Raw genomic sequence first — 16,388 nt, 5'->3', positions numbered from 1 at the left:
GTCACTGAACTTTCTCCTAAGGCCAGTTGCATGGAACTGATCAGCACTGTATCATTATGGCAGTACTTCTTTGCTTTTATGTTCCAAACCTTTTGTGATATAGCCCATCATCCTATTAGCTTTGTGAACACTTTTACATGCCTGTGAGGCAACTTTTAAATGACATGTACCTGGACCTATAAATCCCTTTGTGGGGGTTCAGTGCTTCCCCATTTAGATTTCTACCTCACATTAAACTGCATCTACCAGCATTCCATCTTCTCACTTCATCGAAGGAAGTCCATTTGCAGTTTTCTGCTCCACTATTCCCCATTCATTGTACGTCCTAAATTAGCATTATTGCAAACTTGGATACTTCTAAACCCAAGAAAGAAAATCTAAGTTGGGGCCCCAGCCCTGATCCCGGAAGGACAGCATATATCACTGGCCGACAGTCTGAGAATGTCCTTTTTATCCAATCTCATTTCCAATCCATGTCATGAAACTACCTCCAATTCCATACATCTCTAATTTAACTAGCAGTCTTTGACTAGAACTTTACTAAATGCTCTGAGTACGTCCATTGAATTGCATCCTCTATCCACCACCTCAACGATTGAGTCAAAGAACTCTTAGGTTAGGCATGCCTTAACTTTCACAAATCTATGCTGACTCTCCCAAATCAACTTATACCTTTCTAATGCTCATTTACACTGTCCTCAACAATGAATTCGAGTGATTTTTCCTACTGTTGCCCAGCAATTGTTTGGTTTCGTCCTTTCTCCTTTCTTGAATAAAGCTGTTAACCATTGCTACCTTCTAGTGAGCTTTGGAAGATTAGAATTAATGCAACCTGAATTTCCTCACCTATTTAATATCCATCGGTGGAAACAATCTGGGCCAGAATATTTGTCCAACTTTAATCACACTATTTTATTCATTATTATTTTTATGTTTATACTAATCCCTGAGAGTCTTTTTCAAACACCCTTTTAACCTTCCTCGTCATAGTAGGTACAGCACAGGAGAAGGCCATTCTGCCCATTGTGCCTATGCCACTCTTTGAAAGAGCTATCCTATTAGTCCTGTTCCCTTGCTCTTTCCCGAGAGCCCTGCATTTTGTTTTCCTTCAAGTATTTATCTAATTTTGTTGCTTTTTATACTCCTTCCAATTCTAATTCTTACTACTGTTCATCATATCCTTTTGTCCTAATCACTCTTGCAGACTATGGTATCTCTCTCCCTGAAACAGCTCTCCCCTTAGTCCCACTGCCGGTCCGTTCCACATATCACTATACTTTTTTAAAAATCCACATGCTTTTTAAAAGTTATTGCGGATTCTGCTTCGACAACTTTCTGATCGGGCACTCTGTGCTTGACGACTCTCAGCACAAAAAAATTAGCCCTAACCTCTTCCTTCATTTTTTTGCTGATGATCTTAAATTTATGCACCTAGTTACCAACTCACCAACAACTGAAAATAGTTTTTCTATATTATCTTATTAAACTCTTGATAATTTTGAACACCTCTGTCAGATCCCACCCTCATACCCTTCATTCTTCTACAAACACTAAAACCAAAAGGAGGATATAGAGAGATAAAGAGCACTAGGTGAGGCTCAAAGCATAGTTTTTTTTAATTCATTCACGGGATGTAGGCGTCGCTGGCAAGGCCGGCATTTATTGCCCATCCCTAATTGCCCTTGAGAAGGTGGTTGTGAGCCACCTTCTTCAACCGCTGCAGTCCGTGTGGTGAAGGTTCTCCCATAGTGCTATTAGGAAGGGAGTTCCAGGATTTTGACCCAGCGATGATGAAGGAATGGCGATATATTTCCAAGTTGGGATGGTGTGTGACTTGGAGGGGAACGTGCAGGTGGTGTTATTCCCATGTGCAGCTTTGGGAGGTGCTGTCGAAGAAGCCTTGGCTAATTACCACCTACCGTCCTCCCACAGCTGATGAATCAGTCCTCCTCCATGTTGAACACCACTTGGAGGAAGCACTGAGGGCAGCAAGGGCACAAAATGTACTCTGGGTGGGGGACTTCAATGTCCATCACCAAGAGTGGCTCGGTAGCACCACTACTGACCGAGCTGGCCGAGTCCTGAAGGACATAGCTGCAAGACTGGGTCTGCGGCAGGTGGTGAGCGAACCAACACGAGGGAAAAACTTACTTGACCTCGTCCTCACCAATCTACCTGTCGCAAATGCATCTGTCCATGACAGTATTGGTGGGAGTGACCACCGCACAGTCCTCGTGGAGATAAAATCCCGTCTTCGCACTGAGGACACCATCCAACGTGTTGTGTGGCACTATCACCGTGCTAAATGGGATAGATTCAGAACAGATCTAGCAGCTCAAAACTGGGCATCCATGAGGCGCTGTGGGCCATCAGCAGCAGCAGAATTGTATTCCAGCACAATCTGTAACCTCATGGCCCGGCATATTCCTCACTCTACCATTACCAACAAGCCAGGGGATCAACCCTGGTTCAATGAGGAGTGTAGAAGAGCATGCCAGGAGCAGCACCAGGCGTACCTAAAAATGAGGTGCCAACCTGGTGAAGCTACAACTCAGGACTACATGCATGCTAAACAGCGGAAGCAACATGCTATAGACAGAGCTAAGCGATTCCACAACCAACGGATCAGATCAAAGCTCTGCAGTCCTGCCACATCCAGTCGTGAATGGTGGTGGACAATTAAACAACTAACGGGAGGAGGAGGCTCTGCAAACATCCCCATTCTCAATGATGGCGGAGTCCAGCACGTGAGTGCAAAAGACAAGGCTGAAGCGTTTGCAACCATCTTCAGCCAGAAGTGCCGAGTGGATAATCCATCTCAGCCTCCTCCCGATATCCCCACCATCACGGAAGCCAGTCTTCGGCCAATTCGATTCACTCCACGTGATATCAAGAAACGGCTGAGTGCACTGGATACAGCAAAGGCTATGGGCCCCGACAACATCCCAGCTGTAGTGCTGAAGACTTGTGCTCCAGAACTAGCTGCGCCTCTAGCCAAGCTGTTCCAGTACAGCTACAACACTGGCATCCACCCGACAATGAGGAAAATTGCCCAGGTACGTCCTGTCCACAAAAAGCAGGACAAATCCAATCCGGCCAATTACCGCCCCATCAGTCTACTCTCAATCATCAGCAAAGTGATGGAAGGTGTCGTCGACAGTGCTATCAAGCGGCACTTACTCACCAATAACCTGCTCACCGATGCTCAGTTTGGGTTCCGCCAGGACCACTCGGCTCCAGACCTCATTACAGCCTTGGTCCAAACATGGACAAAAGAGCTGAATTCCAGAGGTGAGGTGAGAGTGACTGCCCTTGACATCAAGGCAGCATTTGACCGAGTGTGGCACCAAGGAGCCCTAGTAAAATTGAAGTCAATGGGAATCAGGGGGAAAACTCTCCAGTGGCTGGAGTCATACTTAGCACAAAGGAAGATGGTAGTGGTTGTTGGAGGCCAATCATCTCAGCCCCAGGGCATTGCTGCAGGAGTTCCTCAGGGCAGTGTCCTAGGCCCAACCATCTTCAGCTGCTTCATCAATGACCTTCCCTCCATCATAAGGTCAGAAATGGGGATGTTCGCTGATGACTGCACAGTGTTCAGTTCCATTCGCAAACCCCTCAGATAATGAAGCAGTCCGAGCCTGCATGCAGCAAGACCTGGACAACATCCAGGCTTGGGCTGATAAGTGGCAAGTAACATTCGCGCCAGATAAGTGCCAGGCAATGACCATCTCCAACAAGAGAGGGTCTAACCACCTCCCCTTGACATTCAACGGCATTACCATCGCCGAATCCCCCACCATCAACATCCTGGGGGTCACCATTGACCAGAAACTTAACTGGACCAGCCATATAAATACTGTGGCTACGAGAGCAGGTCAGAGGCTGGGTATTCTGCGGCGAGTGACTCACCTCCTGACTCCCCAAAGCCTTTCCACCATCTACAAGGCACAAGTCAGGAGTGTGATGGAATACTCTCCACTTGCCTGGATGAGCGCAGCTCCAACAAAACTCAAGAAGCTCGACACCATCCAAGATAAAGCAGCCCGCTTGATTGGCACCCCATCCACCACCCTAAACATTCACTCCCTTCACCACCGGCGCACTGTGGCTGCAGTGTGCACCATCCACAGGATGCACTGCAGCAACTCGCCAAGGCTTCTTCGACAGCACCTCCCAAACCCGCGACCTCTACCACCTAGAAGGACAAGGGCAGCAGGCGCATGGGAACAACACCACCTGCACGTTCCCCTCCAAGTCACACACCATCCCGACTTGGAAATATATCGCCGTTCCTTCATTGTCGCTGGGTCAAAATCCTGGAACTCCCTTCCTAACAGCACTGTGGGAGAACCGTCACCACACGGACTGCAGCGGTTCAAGAAGGCGGCTCACCACCACCTTCTCGAGGGCAATTAGGGATGGGCAATAAATGCCGGCCTTGCCAGCGACGCCCACATCCCGTGAACGAATAAAAAAAAAAAAAAAAGTTGCTGCAGTGCATCTTGCAGATGGTACACACTGCAGCCACTGTGTACCGGTGGTGAAGGGAGTGAATGTTTAGGGTGGTGGATGGGGTGCCAATCAAGCGGGCTGCTTTGTCCTCAATGGTGTCGAGCTTCTTAAGTGTTGTTGGAGCTGCACTCATCCAGGCAAGTGGAGAGTATTCCATCACACTCCTGACTTCTGCCTTGTAGATGGTGGATAGGCTTTGGGGAGTCAGGAGGTGAGTCACTTGCTGCAGAATACCCAGCCTCTGACCTGCTCTTGTAGCCACAGTATTTATGTGGCTGGTCCAGTTAAGTTTTTGGTCAATGGTGATCCCTAGGATATTGATGGTGGGGGATTCGACGATGGTAATGCCATTCAATGTCATGGGGAGGTGGTTAGACGCTCTCTTGTTGGGGATGGTCATTGCCTGGCACTTGTTTGATGCGAATGTTACTTGCGACTTATCAGCACAAGCCTGGATGTTGTCCAGGTCTTGCTACATGCAGGCACGGACTGCTTCATTATCTGAGGAGTTGCAAATGGAACTGAACACTGTGCAGTCATCAGCGAACATCCCCATTTCTGACCTTATGATGGAGGGCAGGTCATTGAAGCAGCAGCTGAAGATGGTTGGGCTTAAGACACTTCTCTGAGGAACTCCTGCAGCAATGTCTGGGGCTGAGATGATTGGCCTCCAACAACCACTACCATCTTCCTTTGTGCTAGGAATGACTCCAGCCACTGGAGAGTTTTCCCCGATTCCCATTGACTTCAGACTTACGAGGGCTCCTTGGTGCCATACTCGGTCAAATGCTGCCTTGATGTCCAGGGCGGTCACTCTCACCTCACCTCTGGAATTCAGCTCTTTTGTCCATGTTTGGACCAAGGCTGTAATGAGGTCTCGAGCCGAGTGGAACCCAAACTGAGCATCGATGAGCAGGTTATTGGTGAGTAAGTGCCGCTTGATAGCACTGTCGACGACACCTTCCATCACTTTGATGATGATCGAGAGTAGACTGATGGGGCGGTAATTGGCCGGATTGGATTTGTCCTGCTTTTTGTGGACAGGACATACCTGGGCAATTTTCCACATTGTCGGGTAGATGCCAGTGTTGTCGCTGTACTGGAGCAGTTTGGCTTGAGGTAGTGCACAACACCGGACCTGATCTATTGATGGTTAATCAAATGGTTTACTAGTGAGAAAGTTAACACTTACCTAATGTAGTAAAGTCCATGTCCTCCAGATATTCCAGGATATTTTCCACTGTGGCTGTGAATCGTTTGAATGTTGACGAATCCATCATTTCTGTAACACAGTAACAGGTGTGCGTGTGAAAAGATTGTGTTGCAAGAATCATTTGGTTAAAAAACTCTTTTCCTTCAGTTGTCAAAAATTGCAGTCAGCTAAGTACATGGTGGTCAAGTAGCAATTTTAGTGACAAGTAATGCAGACTTGTGTCATGGACTCTTGTGTTTTAAGACCTCAATTGATGTAACGTATCCAAGTTTGCTGAAGATACAAAGTTAGGTGGGAAAGTAAGCTGTGAGGAGGAAGCAAAGAGTCTGCAAAGGGATATAGACAGGTTAAGTGAGTGGGCAAGAAGGTGGCAGATGGAGTATAATGTGGGGAAATGTGAGGTTATTCACCTTGGTAGGGAGATTAGGAAAACAGAATATTTTTTAAATGGTGAGAAACTATTAAATGTTGGTGTTCAGAGACACTTGGGTGTCCTCATACAAGAAACACAAAAAGTTACGATGCAGGTACAGCAATTAGGGAGGCAAATAGCATGTTGGCCTTTATTGCAAGGGGGTTGGAGTACAAGAGTAAGGAAGTCTTACTACAATTGTACAGATCCTTAGTGAAACCTCACCTGGAGTACTGCGTACAGTTTTGGTCTCCTTATCTAAGGAAGGATATACTTGCCTTAGAGGTGGTGCAACGAAGGTTCACTAGATTAATTCCTGGGATGAGAGGGTTGTCCTGTGAGGAGAGGTTGAGTAGAATGGGCCTATACTCTCTGGAGTTTAGAAGAATGAGAGGTGATCTCATTGAAACATAAGATTCTGAGGGGGGCTTGACAGGGTAGATGCTGAGAGTTTGTTTCCCCTGGCTGGAGAGTCTGGAACCAGGGGGCATAGTCGCAGGCTGCTAAGATTCTAGACTTGGGCAAGGCCGACTTCAATGGGATGAGACAGAGACTGTCCACAGTAAACTGGGCAAATCTGTTAATGGGTAAAACGACTGATGATCAGTGGGAAATGATTAAAGAAACATTTAACGTGATATAGAATCGGTTTATACCCCAGAGGGGAAGAACTCTATTTGCCAAAAAGAACAGCCATGGACAACTAAGGAGGTAAGGGACAGTATAAGACATAAGGAAAGGGCACACAAAAAGGCAAAAAATGGCACAGATCCTGGCGAATGGAAAAGATACAAAGATCAACAAAGGGTCACAAAACAGATAGTAAAAGCTACAAAAAGAGAGTATGAAAAGAAACTTGCAAGGAATATCAAAACCAATACGAAGAACTTTTATAGTTATATTAGGAAAAAGAGGGTGGTCAGGAGCAGTGTTGGCTCCTTAAAAACTGAAAGTGGGGATATTGTCATTGACAATGGGGAAATGGCGGACATGTTAAACAATTACTTTGCATCAGTATTTACAGTAGAAAAAGATAGCATGCCGGCAATCCCAAGGAAACTTATATTGAATCGGGGACAGGGACTCGATAAAATTAACATAATTAAAGCAACAGTAATGAAGAAAATAATAGCACTAAAGAGTGACAAAACCCCAGGACCAGATGGTTTCCATCCCAGGGTTTTAAAGGAAGTAGGTGAGCACATTGCGGATGCCCGAACTATAATCTTTCAATGTTCTCTAGATTGGAAAATTGCAAATGTCCCTCCGCTTTTTAAGAAAGGAGAGAGAGGGAAACCGGGGAATGATAGACCAGTTAGCCTAACATCTGTTGTGGGGAAAATGCTGGAGTCTATAATTAAGGATAGGGTGACTGAACACCTCGAGAATTTTCAGTTAATCAGAGAGAGCCAGCATGGATTTGTGAAAGGTCGGTCGTGCCTGACAAACCTGATCGAATTTTTTGAAGAGGTGACTAAAGAAGTGGACAGGGGAATGTCAATGGATGTTATTTATATGGACTTCCAGAAGGCATTTGATAAGGTCCCGCTTAAGAGACTGTTAGCTAAGATGGAAGCCCATGGAATCGAGGGAAAAGTACGGACTTGGTTAGGAATGCGAAAGGCGACAGAGAGTAGGGATAATGGGTAGGTACTCACATTGGCAGGATGTGACTCGTGGAGTCCCGCAGGGATCTGTCTTGGGGCCTCAATTATTCACAATATTTATTAATGACTTAGATGAAGGCATAGAAAGTCTCATATCTAAGTTTGCCGATGACACAAAGATTGGTGGCATTGTTAGCAGTGTAGATGAAAACATAAAATTACAAAGCAATATTGATAGATTAGGTGAATGAGCAAAACTGTGGCAAATGGAATTCAATGTAGACAAATGTGAGGTCATCCACTTTGGATCAAAAAAGGATAGAACAGGGTACTTTCTAAATGGTAAAAAGTTAAAAACAGTGGATGTCCAAAGGGACTTCGGGGTTCAGGTACATAGATCATTGAAGTGTCCTGAACAGGTAGCAGAAAATAATCAAGATTGCGAATGGAATGCTGGCCTTTACATCCAGAGGACGAGAGTACAAGGGGGCAGAAGTTATGCTGCAGCGATACAAAACCCTGGTTAGACTGCACCTGGAGTACTGTGAGCAGTTCTGGGCACCGCACCTTCGGAAGGACACATTGGCCTTGGAGGGAGTGCAGTGTAGGTTTACGAGAATGATACCCGGACTTCAAGGGTTAAGTTACGAGGAGAGATTACACAAATCGGGGTTATATTCTCTGGAGTTTAGAAGGTTAAGGGGTGATCTGATTGAAGTTTATAAGATATTAAGGGGAACGGATAGGGTGGATAGAGAGAAACTATTTCCGCTGGTTGGGGATTTTAGGAGTAGGGGGCACGGTCTAAAAATTAGAGCCAGACCTTTCAGGAGTGAGATTAGAAAACATTTCTACACACAAAGGGTGGGAGAAGTTTGGAATCATAGAATCATAGAAGTTGACAACATGGAAACAGGCCCTTCGGCCCAACATGTCCATGTCGCCCAGTTTATACCACTAAGCTAGTCCCAATTGCCTGCACTTGGCCCATATCCCTCTATACCCATCTTACCCACGTAACTGTCCAAATGCTTTTTAAAAGACAAAATTGTACCCGCCTCTACTACTGCCTCTGGCAGCTCGTTCCAGACACTCACCACCCTTTGAGTGAAAAAATTGCCCCTCTGGACCCTTTTGTATCTCTCCCCTCTCACCTGAAATCTATGTCCCCTCGTTATAGACTCCCCTACCTTTGGGAAAAGATTTTGACTATCGACCTTATCTATGCCCCTCATTATTTTATAGACTTCTATAAGATCACCCTGAAACCTCCTCCTCTCCAGGGAAAAAAGTCCCAGTCTATCCAACCTCTCCCTATAAGTCAAACCATCAAGTCCCGGTAGCATCCTAGTAAATCTTTTCTGCACTCTTTCTAGTTTAATAATATCCTTTCTATAATAGGGTGACCAGAACTGTACACAGTATTCCAAGTGTGGCCTTACTAATGTCTTGTACAACTTCAACAAGACATCCCAACTCCTGTATTCAATGTTCTGACCGCAACCAGCAATTGATACTAGCTCATAGAGTCATAGAGAGTCATAGAGTCATACAGCACGGATAGAGGCCCTTCGGCCCATCGTGTCCGCGCCGGCCATCAGCCCTGTCTACTCTAATCCCATATTCCAGCATTTGGTCCGTAGCCTTGTATGCTATGGCATTTCAAGTGCTCATCCAAATGCTTCTTGAATGTTGTGAGGGTTCCTGCCTCCACAACCCTTTCAGGCAGTGAGTTCCAGACTCCAACCACCCTCTGGGTGAAAAAGTTCTTTCTCAAATCCCCTCTAAACCTCCCGCCTTTTACCTTGAATCTATGCCCCCTTGTTATAGAACCCTCAACGAAGGGAAAAAGCTCCTTAGTATCCATCCTATCTGTGCCCCTCATAATTTTGTACACTTCAATCATGTCCCCCCTCAGCCTCCTCTGCTCCAAGGAAAACAAACCCAATCTTCCCAGTCTCTCTTCATAGCTGAAGCGCTCCAGCCCTGGTAACATCCTGGTGAATCTCCTCTGCACCCTCTCCAAAGCGATCACATCCTTCCTGTAGTGTGGCGACCAGAACTGCACACAGTACTCCAGCTGTGGCCTAACCAGTGTTTTATACAGCTCCATCATAACCTCCTTGCTCTTATATTCTATGCCTCGGCTAATAAAGGCAAGTATCCCATATGCCTCCTTTACCAACTTATCGACCTGTTCCGCCGCCTTCAGGGATTTGTGAACTTGCACACCAAGATCCCTCTGACCCTCTGTCTTGCGCAGGGTCCTCCCATTCATTGTGTATTCCCTTGCCTCGCATCAAGGATGTCTCGGAGCGGCTACAGAACATTTTGGAGGGGGAGGGCGAACAGCCAGCTGTCGTGGTGCACATAGGCACCAACGATATAGGTAAAAAAGGGGATGAGGTCCTAAAAGCAGAATATAGGGAGTTAGGAGGTAAATTAAAAAATAGGACCTCAAAGGTAGTAATCTCAGGATTGCTGCCAGTGCCACGTGCTAGTCAGAGTAGAAATAGGAGGATATTTCAAATGAATACGTGGCGAGAGGAATGGTGCAAGGGGGAGGGATTCAAATTCCTGGGACACTGGAAACGGTTCTGGGGGAGGTGGGACCAGTACAAACCGGATGGTCTGCACCTGGGCAGGGCCGGGACCGCTGTCCTAGGAGGAGTGTTTGCTAGTGCTGTTGGGGAGGGTTTAAACTAAAGTGGCAGGGGGTTGGGAACCTGAGCAGGGAGAGAGAGGAAAGCGTAACAGGAAGGGACAGAAGGTATGGAGTAATAGGTAAAGTGTTAAAAAAGGAAAAAGCAGGAACTAAGCGTCACAAAACAGATTTGAAAGTTCTTTATCTGAATGCACGTAGCATTCGTAATAAAATGGACGAGTTAACGGCACAAATAACTACGTATGGGTATGATCTTGTGGCCATTACAGAAACATGGCTGCAGGGTGACAACGACTGGGAATTAAATATGCCAGGGTATTTAACAATCAGGAAGGACAGGCAGGAAGGAAGGGGAGGTGGGGTGGCTATGTTAATAAAGGAAGGAATCACTGTAATACAGAGAAATGATATTGGGACAAAGCATCAAGATAATGAAACAGTTTGGGTGGAGATAAGGAATAATAAGGGAAAAAAAACATTAGTGGGCGTAGTATATAGGCCTCCTAATAGTTGCAACTCTGCTGGAAGAAGTATTAATCAGGAGATAGTCGGGGCATGTAATAAGGGAACAGCCATAATTATGGGGGATTTTAATTATCATATTAACTGGACAAATCAAATTGGGCAGAGCAGCCTTGAGGACGAGTTCATTGAGTGCATCAGGGATGGATTTCTTGAGCAGTATGTAACTGATCCTACAAGGGGGCAGGCAACCTTGGACCTGGTCCTGTGTAATGAGTCAGGATTAATTAATAATGTCCTAGTTAAGGATCCCCTTGGAACGAGCGACCACAACATGGTTGAATTCCATATCCAATTAGAGGGTGAGAAGTTTGATTCTCAAACAAGCGTACTGAGCTTGAATAAAGGAGACTATGATGGTATGAGAGCGGAATTGATTAAAGTGGACTGGGAAAATAGATTAAAGGGTAAGACGGTACATGAGCAGTGGTGTTCATTTAGGGAGTTATTTTACAACTTTCAAAATAAATATATTCCACTGAGGAAAAAAGGGTGTAAAAGAAATGACAGCCATCCGTGGCTAAGTAAAGAAATCAAGGATAGTATCCGACTAAAAACAAGGACATATAAGGTAGCCAAACTTAGTGGGAGGATAGAAGATTGGGAATTCTTCAAAAGACAGCAAAAAGTAACGAAAGGATTGATTAAGAAAGGGAAGTTAGATTATGAAAAGAAATTAGCAAAAAATATAAAAACAGATAGCAAGAGTTTCTACAGTTATATAAAAAGAAAAAGGGTGGCTAAGGCAAACATAGGTCCCTTAGAGGATGAGACCGGGAAATTAATGGTGGGAAACATGGAGATGGCAAAAATGCTGAACAAATATTTTGTTTCAGTCTTTACAGTAGAGGACACTAAGAATATCCCAACACTGGACAAACAGGGGACTCTCGGGGGGGAGGAGCTAAATACGATTAAAATCACTCAGGAGATGGTACTCAGTAAAATAATGGGACTCAAGGCGGATAAATCCCCTGGACCTGATGGCTTCCATCCTAGGGTCTTGAGGGAAGTGGCAGTAGGGATTGTGGATGCTTTGGTGATAGTTTTCCAAAATTCCCTGGACTCAGGAGAGGTCCCGGCAGATTGGAAAACTGCTAATGTAACACCGTTATTTAAAAAGGGTAGTAGGCAGAAGGCTGGAAATTATAGGCCAGTTAGCTTAACATCTGTGGTGGGTAAAATTTTGGAGTCTATTATTAAGGAGACAGTAACGGAACATTTAGATAAGCATAATTTAATAGGACAAAGTCAGCATGGCTTTATGAAGGGGAAGTCATGTCTGACAAATTTGCTTGAGTTCTTCGAGGATATAACGTATAGGGTGGATAAAGGGGAACCAGTGGACGTAGTGTATTTAGACTTCCAGAAGGCATTCGACAAGGTGCCACATAAAAGATTATTACTTAAGATAAAAAATCACGGGATTGGGGGTAATATTCTGGCATGGGTGGAGGATTGGTTATCGAACAGGAAGCAGAGAGTTGGGATAAATGGTTCATTTTCGGACTGGCAACCAGTAACCAGTGGTGTTCCACAGGGGTCGGTGCTGGGTCCCCAACTCTTTACAATCTATATTAACGATTTGGAGGAGGGGACCGAGTGCAACATATCAAAATTTGCAGATGATACAAAGATGGGAGGGAAAGTAGAGAGTGAGGAGGACATAAAAAACCTGCAAGGGGATATAGACAGGCTGGGTGAGTGGGCGGAGATTTGGCAGATGCAATATAATATTGGAAAATGTGAGGTTATGCACTTTGGCAGGAAAAATCAGAGAGCAAGTTATTTTCTTAATGGCGAGAGAATGGAAAGTACTGCAGTACAAAGGGATCTGGGGGTCCGAGTGCAAGAAAATCAAAAAGTTGGTATGCAGGTGCAGCAGGTGATCAAGAAAGCCAACGGAATGTTGGCTTTTATTGCTAGGGGGATAGAATATAAAAACAAGGAGGTATTGCTGCAGTTATATAAGGTATTGGTGAGACCGCACCTGGAATACTGCATACAGTTTTGGTCTCCATACTTAAGAAAAGACATACTTGCTCTCGAGGCAGTACAAAGAAGGTTCACTCGGTTAATCCCGGGGATGAGGGGGCGGACATATGAGGAGAGGTTGAGTAGATTGGGACTCTACTCATTGGAGTTCAGAAGAATGAGAGGCGATCTTATTGAAACATATAAGATTGTGAAGGGTCTTGATCGGGTGGATGCAGTAAGGATGTTCCCAAAGATGGGTGAAACTAGAACTAGGGGGCATAATCTTAGAATAAGGGGCTGCTCTTTCAAAACTGAGATGAGGAGAAACTTCTTCACTCAGAGGGTGGTAGGTCTGTGGAATTTGCTGCCCCAGGAAGCTGTGGAAGCTACATCATTAGATAAATTTAAAACAGAAATAGACAGTTTCCTAGAAGTAAAGGGAATTAGGGGTTATGGGGAGCGGGCAGGAAATTGGACATGAAGCTGAGTTCGGATCGGTCAATGCCCTGTGGGTGGCGGAGAGGGCCCAGGGGCTATGTGGCCGGGTCCTGCTCCGACTTCTTGTGTTCTTTAGATTTGTGGTTGGGATCAGATCAGCCATGATCTTATTGAATGGCGGAGCAGGCTCGAGGGGCCGATTGGCCTACTCCTGCTCCAATTTCTTATGTTCTTATGTTTTCCGGGTTAAATTCCATTTGCCACTGTTCCGCCCATCTGACCAACCCATCTATATCGTCCTGCAGACTGAGGCTATCCTCCTCACTATTTACCACCCTACCAATCTTTGTATCATCAGCGAACTTACTGATCATACCTTTTTAGCTCAATTGCTAAATTTAAATCTGAGATAGATAGCTTTTTGGCAACCAAAGGTATTAAGGGATATGGGCCAAAGGCAGGTATATGGGATATGGGCCAAAGGCAGGTATATGGAGTTAGGTCACAGATCAGCCATGATCTTATCAAATGGCGGAGCAGGCACGAGGGGCTGAATGGCCTACTCCTGTTCCTATGTTCCTAGGATAAGGGGTCGGACATTGAAGACTGAGCTGAGGAAGAATTTCTTCATGCAGAGGGTTGTGAATCTTTGGAATTCTCTACCCCAGAGGGCTGTGGATGCTGAGTCAATGAGTATATTCAAGGCAGAGATAGATAGATTTTTGGACTCTAGGGGAAATCAAGGGATATGGGGATCGGGCGGTAAAGTGGAGTTGAGGTTGAAGATCAGCCATGATCTGACTGAATGGCGGAGCAGACTCGAGGGGTCGTATGGCTTACTCCTGCTCCTATTTCTTATGAGAGATCACTCTTTTCTTCCATTAAAACTGCCTAGTAATCATTCCATTCTGGAGTAAATAAGGCACCAAGGTCTGATACAGTTGCCACATCACAGTCTGCTAACCTCCTTGTATGTACAGATAAAATGAGCACCCCTCTCAAACAGAATTCAAAATTAGGCAAATTAAAAAAATGTTCCATCTACTGACTCCACCTCCTGACTCCCCAAAGCCTTTCCACCATCTACAAGGCACAATTGTAAACAATTTTACAACACCAAGTTATAGTCCAGCAATTTTATTTTAAATTCACAAGCTTTCGGAGGCTTCCCCCTTCGTCAGGTGAACGATGTGAACAAGGCACAAGTCAGGAGTGTGATGGAATACTCTCCACTTGCCTGGATGAGTGCAGCTCCAACAACACAAGAAGCTCGACACCATCCAGGACAAAGCAGCCCGCTTGATTGGCATCCCATCCACCACCCTAGACATTCACTCCCTTCACCATGGGCGCACCGTGGCTGCAGTGTGTACCATCCACAGGATGCACTGCAGCAACTCGCCAAGGCTTCTTCGACAGCACCTCCCAAAACCGCGACCTCTACCACCTAGAAGGATGTGAGCAGCAGACACATGGGAACAACACCACCTGCATGTTCCCCTCCAAGTCACACACCATCCCAACTTGGAAATATATCGCCGTTCCTTTATCGTCACTGGGTCAAAATCCTGGAACTCCCTTCCTAGCAGCATTGTGGGAGAACCTTCACCACACGGACTGCAGCGGTTCAAGAAGGCGGCTCACCACCACCTTCTCAAGGGCAATTAGGGATAGGCAATAAATGCTGGCCTCTCCAGGAACGCCCACATCCCATGAATGAATAAAAAAAAAATCTAACCTTAGGACTCCTGTGTTAATGGGGTGGGAAGAGAGAAAGCCAGCCAGTGTTTCTGCTCTCAGTCACTACGCAGTAACTTCTGTTGGTTTATCGGCCAGGGTACTGATCAGCCTTGGTTGTGAGGAACCACCTACCATCACCATCCCAAAAACCATGGGAAAATGGCCCATCAACATTCAAGAAAAGCTGTGGATAAAAGGCCAATGAAGCCCAGCCCTGGAGCACATCACCGCTCCCATCATGGCATTCAATTAACAGTTTGGATACTCCCAGTATTTTGCCTCTATTACTTACTTAGATTATATAGAGTGAGAAATGTTTGAGATAAAGAATTTTATCCTAAGTATTTAACAGGGAGACTAACATGGTGGGCACGACATTAGAAGAAAAGATCATAAAAGATAAAGACATTTAAAAAGGAAGAGGGGAGATAATTGATAAACTAATCAAACTCGGAGAGGATAAAACCTCTGGTCTGGATGGATTGCATCCGCCCATATTAAAAGAAGTTAGGGAAGAGATAGCAGAGGCACTATTACATATATATAAAAATTCATCAGGAAAGGGAATAGTGCCAAAGGACTGGCAGACAGATAATGTGCTTCCTATATTTAAAAAGGGAGATAGAACAAGTCCAGGGAACTATAGACCAATTAGATTAACGTCGGCAGTAGGAAAGATAATGGAATTCATACTCAAAGATGTAATAGAAAAACATCTAGAAACCAAACATATAATAAAGAGGACAGATTTCAAAAGGGGAAGTCATGCTTCACCAACCTTCTTGAATTCTTTGAAGAAATAACAGAAAGGGCAGACAAGGATATATTTGGATTTTCAAAAGGCCTCCAAGAAGGTACCACATAGTAGACTCATGACTAAGGTCAGAGCATATGGAGTCTGGGGACAGGTAGCAGAATGGATAGCAAGCTGGCTACAAAACAGAAAGAGAGTTGGGGTTACAGGGAGTTACTCATGTTATAAATTGGATAGCCAGAAGGTGAAGGATGGAATACTTGAGGGTGATTTTAAACCCCAAGAACAGGTGAGTTGGGGGCGGGTGGGAATTGAAAATAGTTGTTTTCTGGGTTGCGACTGCAACCCGGTTTTATTTCCGGGTTTAACGTCGGCACGGAAAAGTACAGGCTTCCCACTGGGAATGCAAAGTCTGAAAATTTTGCATAAACCTTTCATAAATTTGAAAACATCTATTAAATCCTATACGTCCTCCTATAATCTCCCTCAGTTGTCAGGTTTGCAATTTCACATCAGCAAACTTAATATGGTTCCCCTTATGCTAATAC

The 16,388-nt window shown here is 45.2% G+C and overlaps 1 protein-coding gene across 1 annotated transcript in view; it reads right to left on the bottom strand.

Annotated features, from left to right (window-relative positions):
* nipblb (NIPBL cohesin loading factor b) overlaps positions 1-16,388 on the bottom strand; it is a 690,432-nt gene that overhangs the window by 323,826 nt on the left and 350,218 nt on the right. Inside the window, exon 16 of the mRNA XM_067977852.1 lies at positions 5,705-5,794. Coding sequence (XP_067833953.1) covers positions 5,705-5,794 — 90 coding nt within the window. The remainder of the gene's footprint in view (positions 1-5,704; positions 5,795-16,388) is intronic.

This window comes from Heptranchias perlo, unplaced genomic scaffold, assembly GCF_035084215.1.
Source record: "Heptranchias perlo isolate sHepPer1 unplaced genomic scaffold, sHepPer1.hap1 HAP1_SCAFFOLD_182, whole genome shotgun sequence".
In the NCBI taxonomy this organism is placed as follows: Eukaryota; Metazoa; Chordata; class Chondrichthyes; order Hexanchiformes; family Hexanchidae; genus Heptranchias; species Heptranchias perlo.
This window is presented reverse-complemented; position numbering and strand designations above follow the sequence as displayed.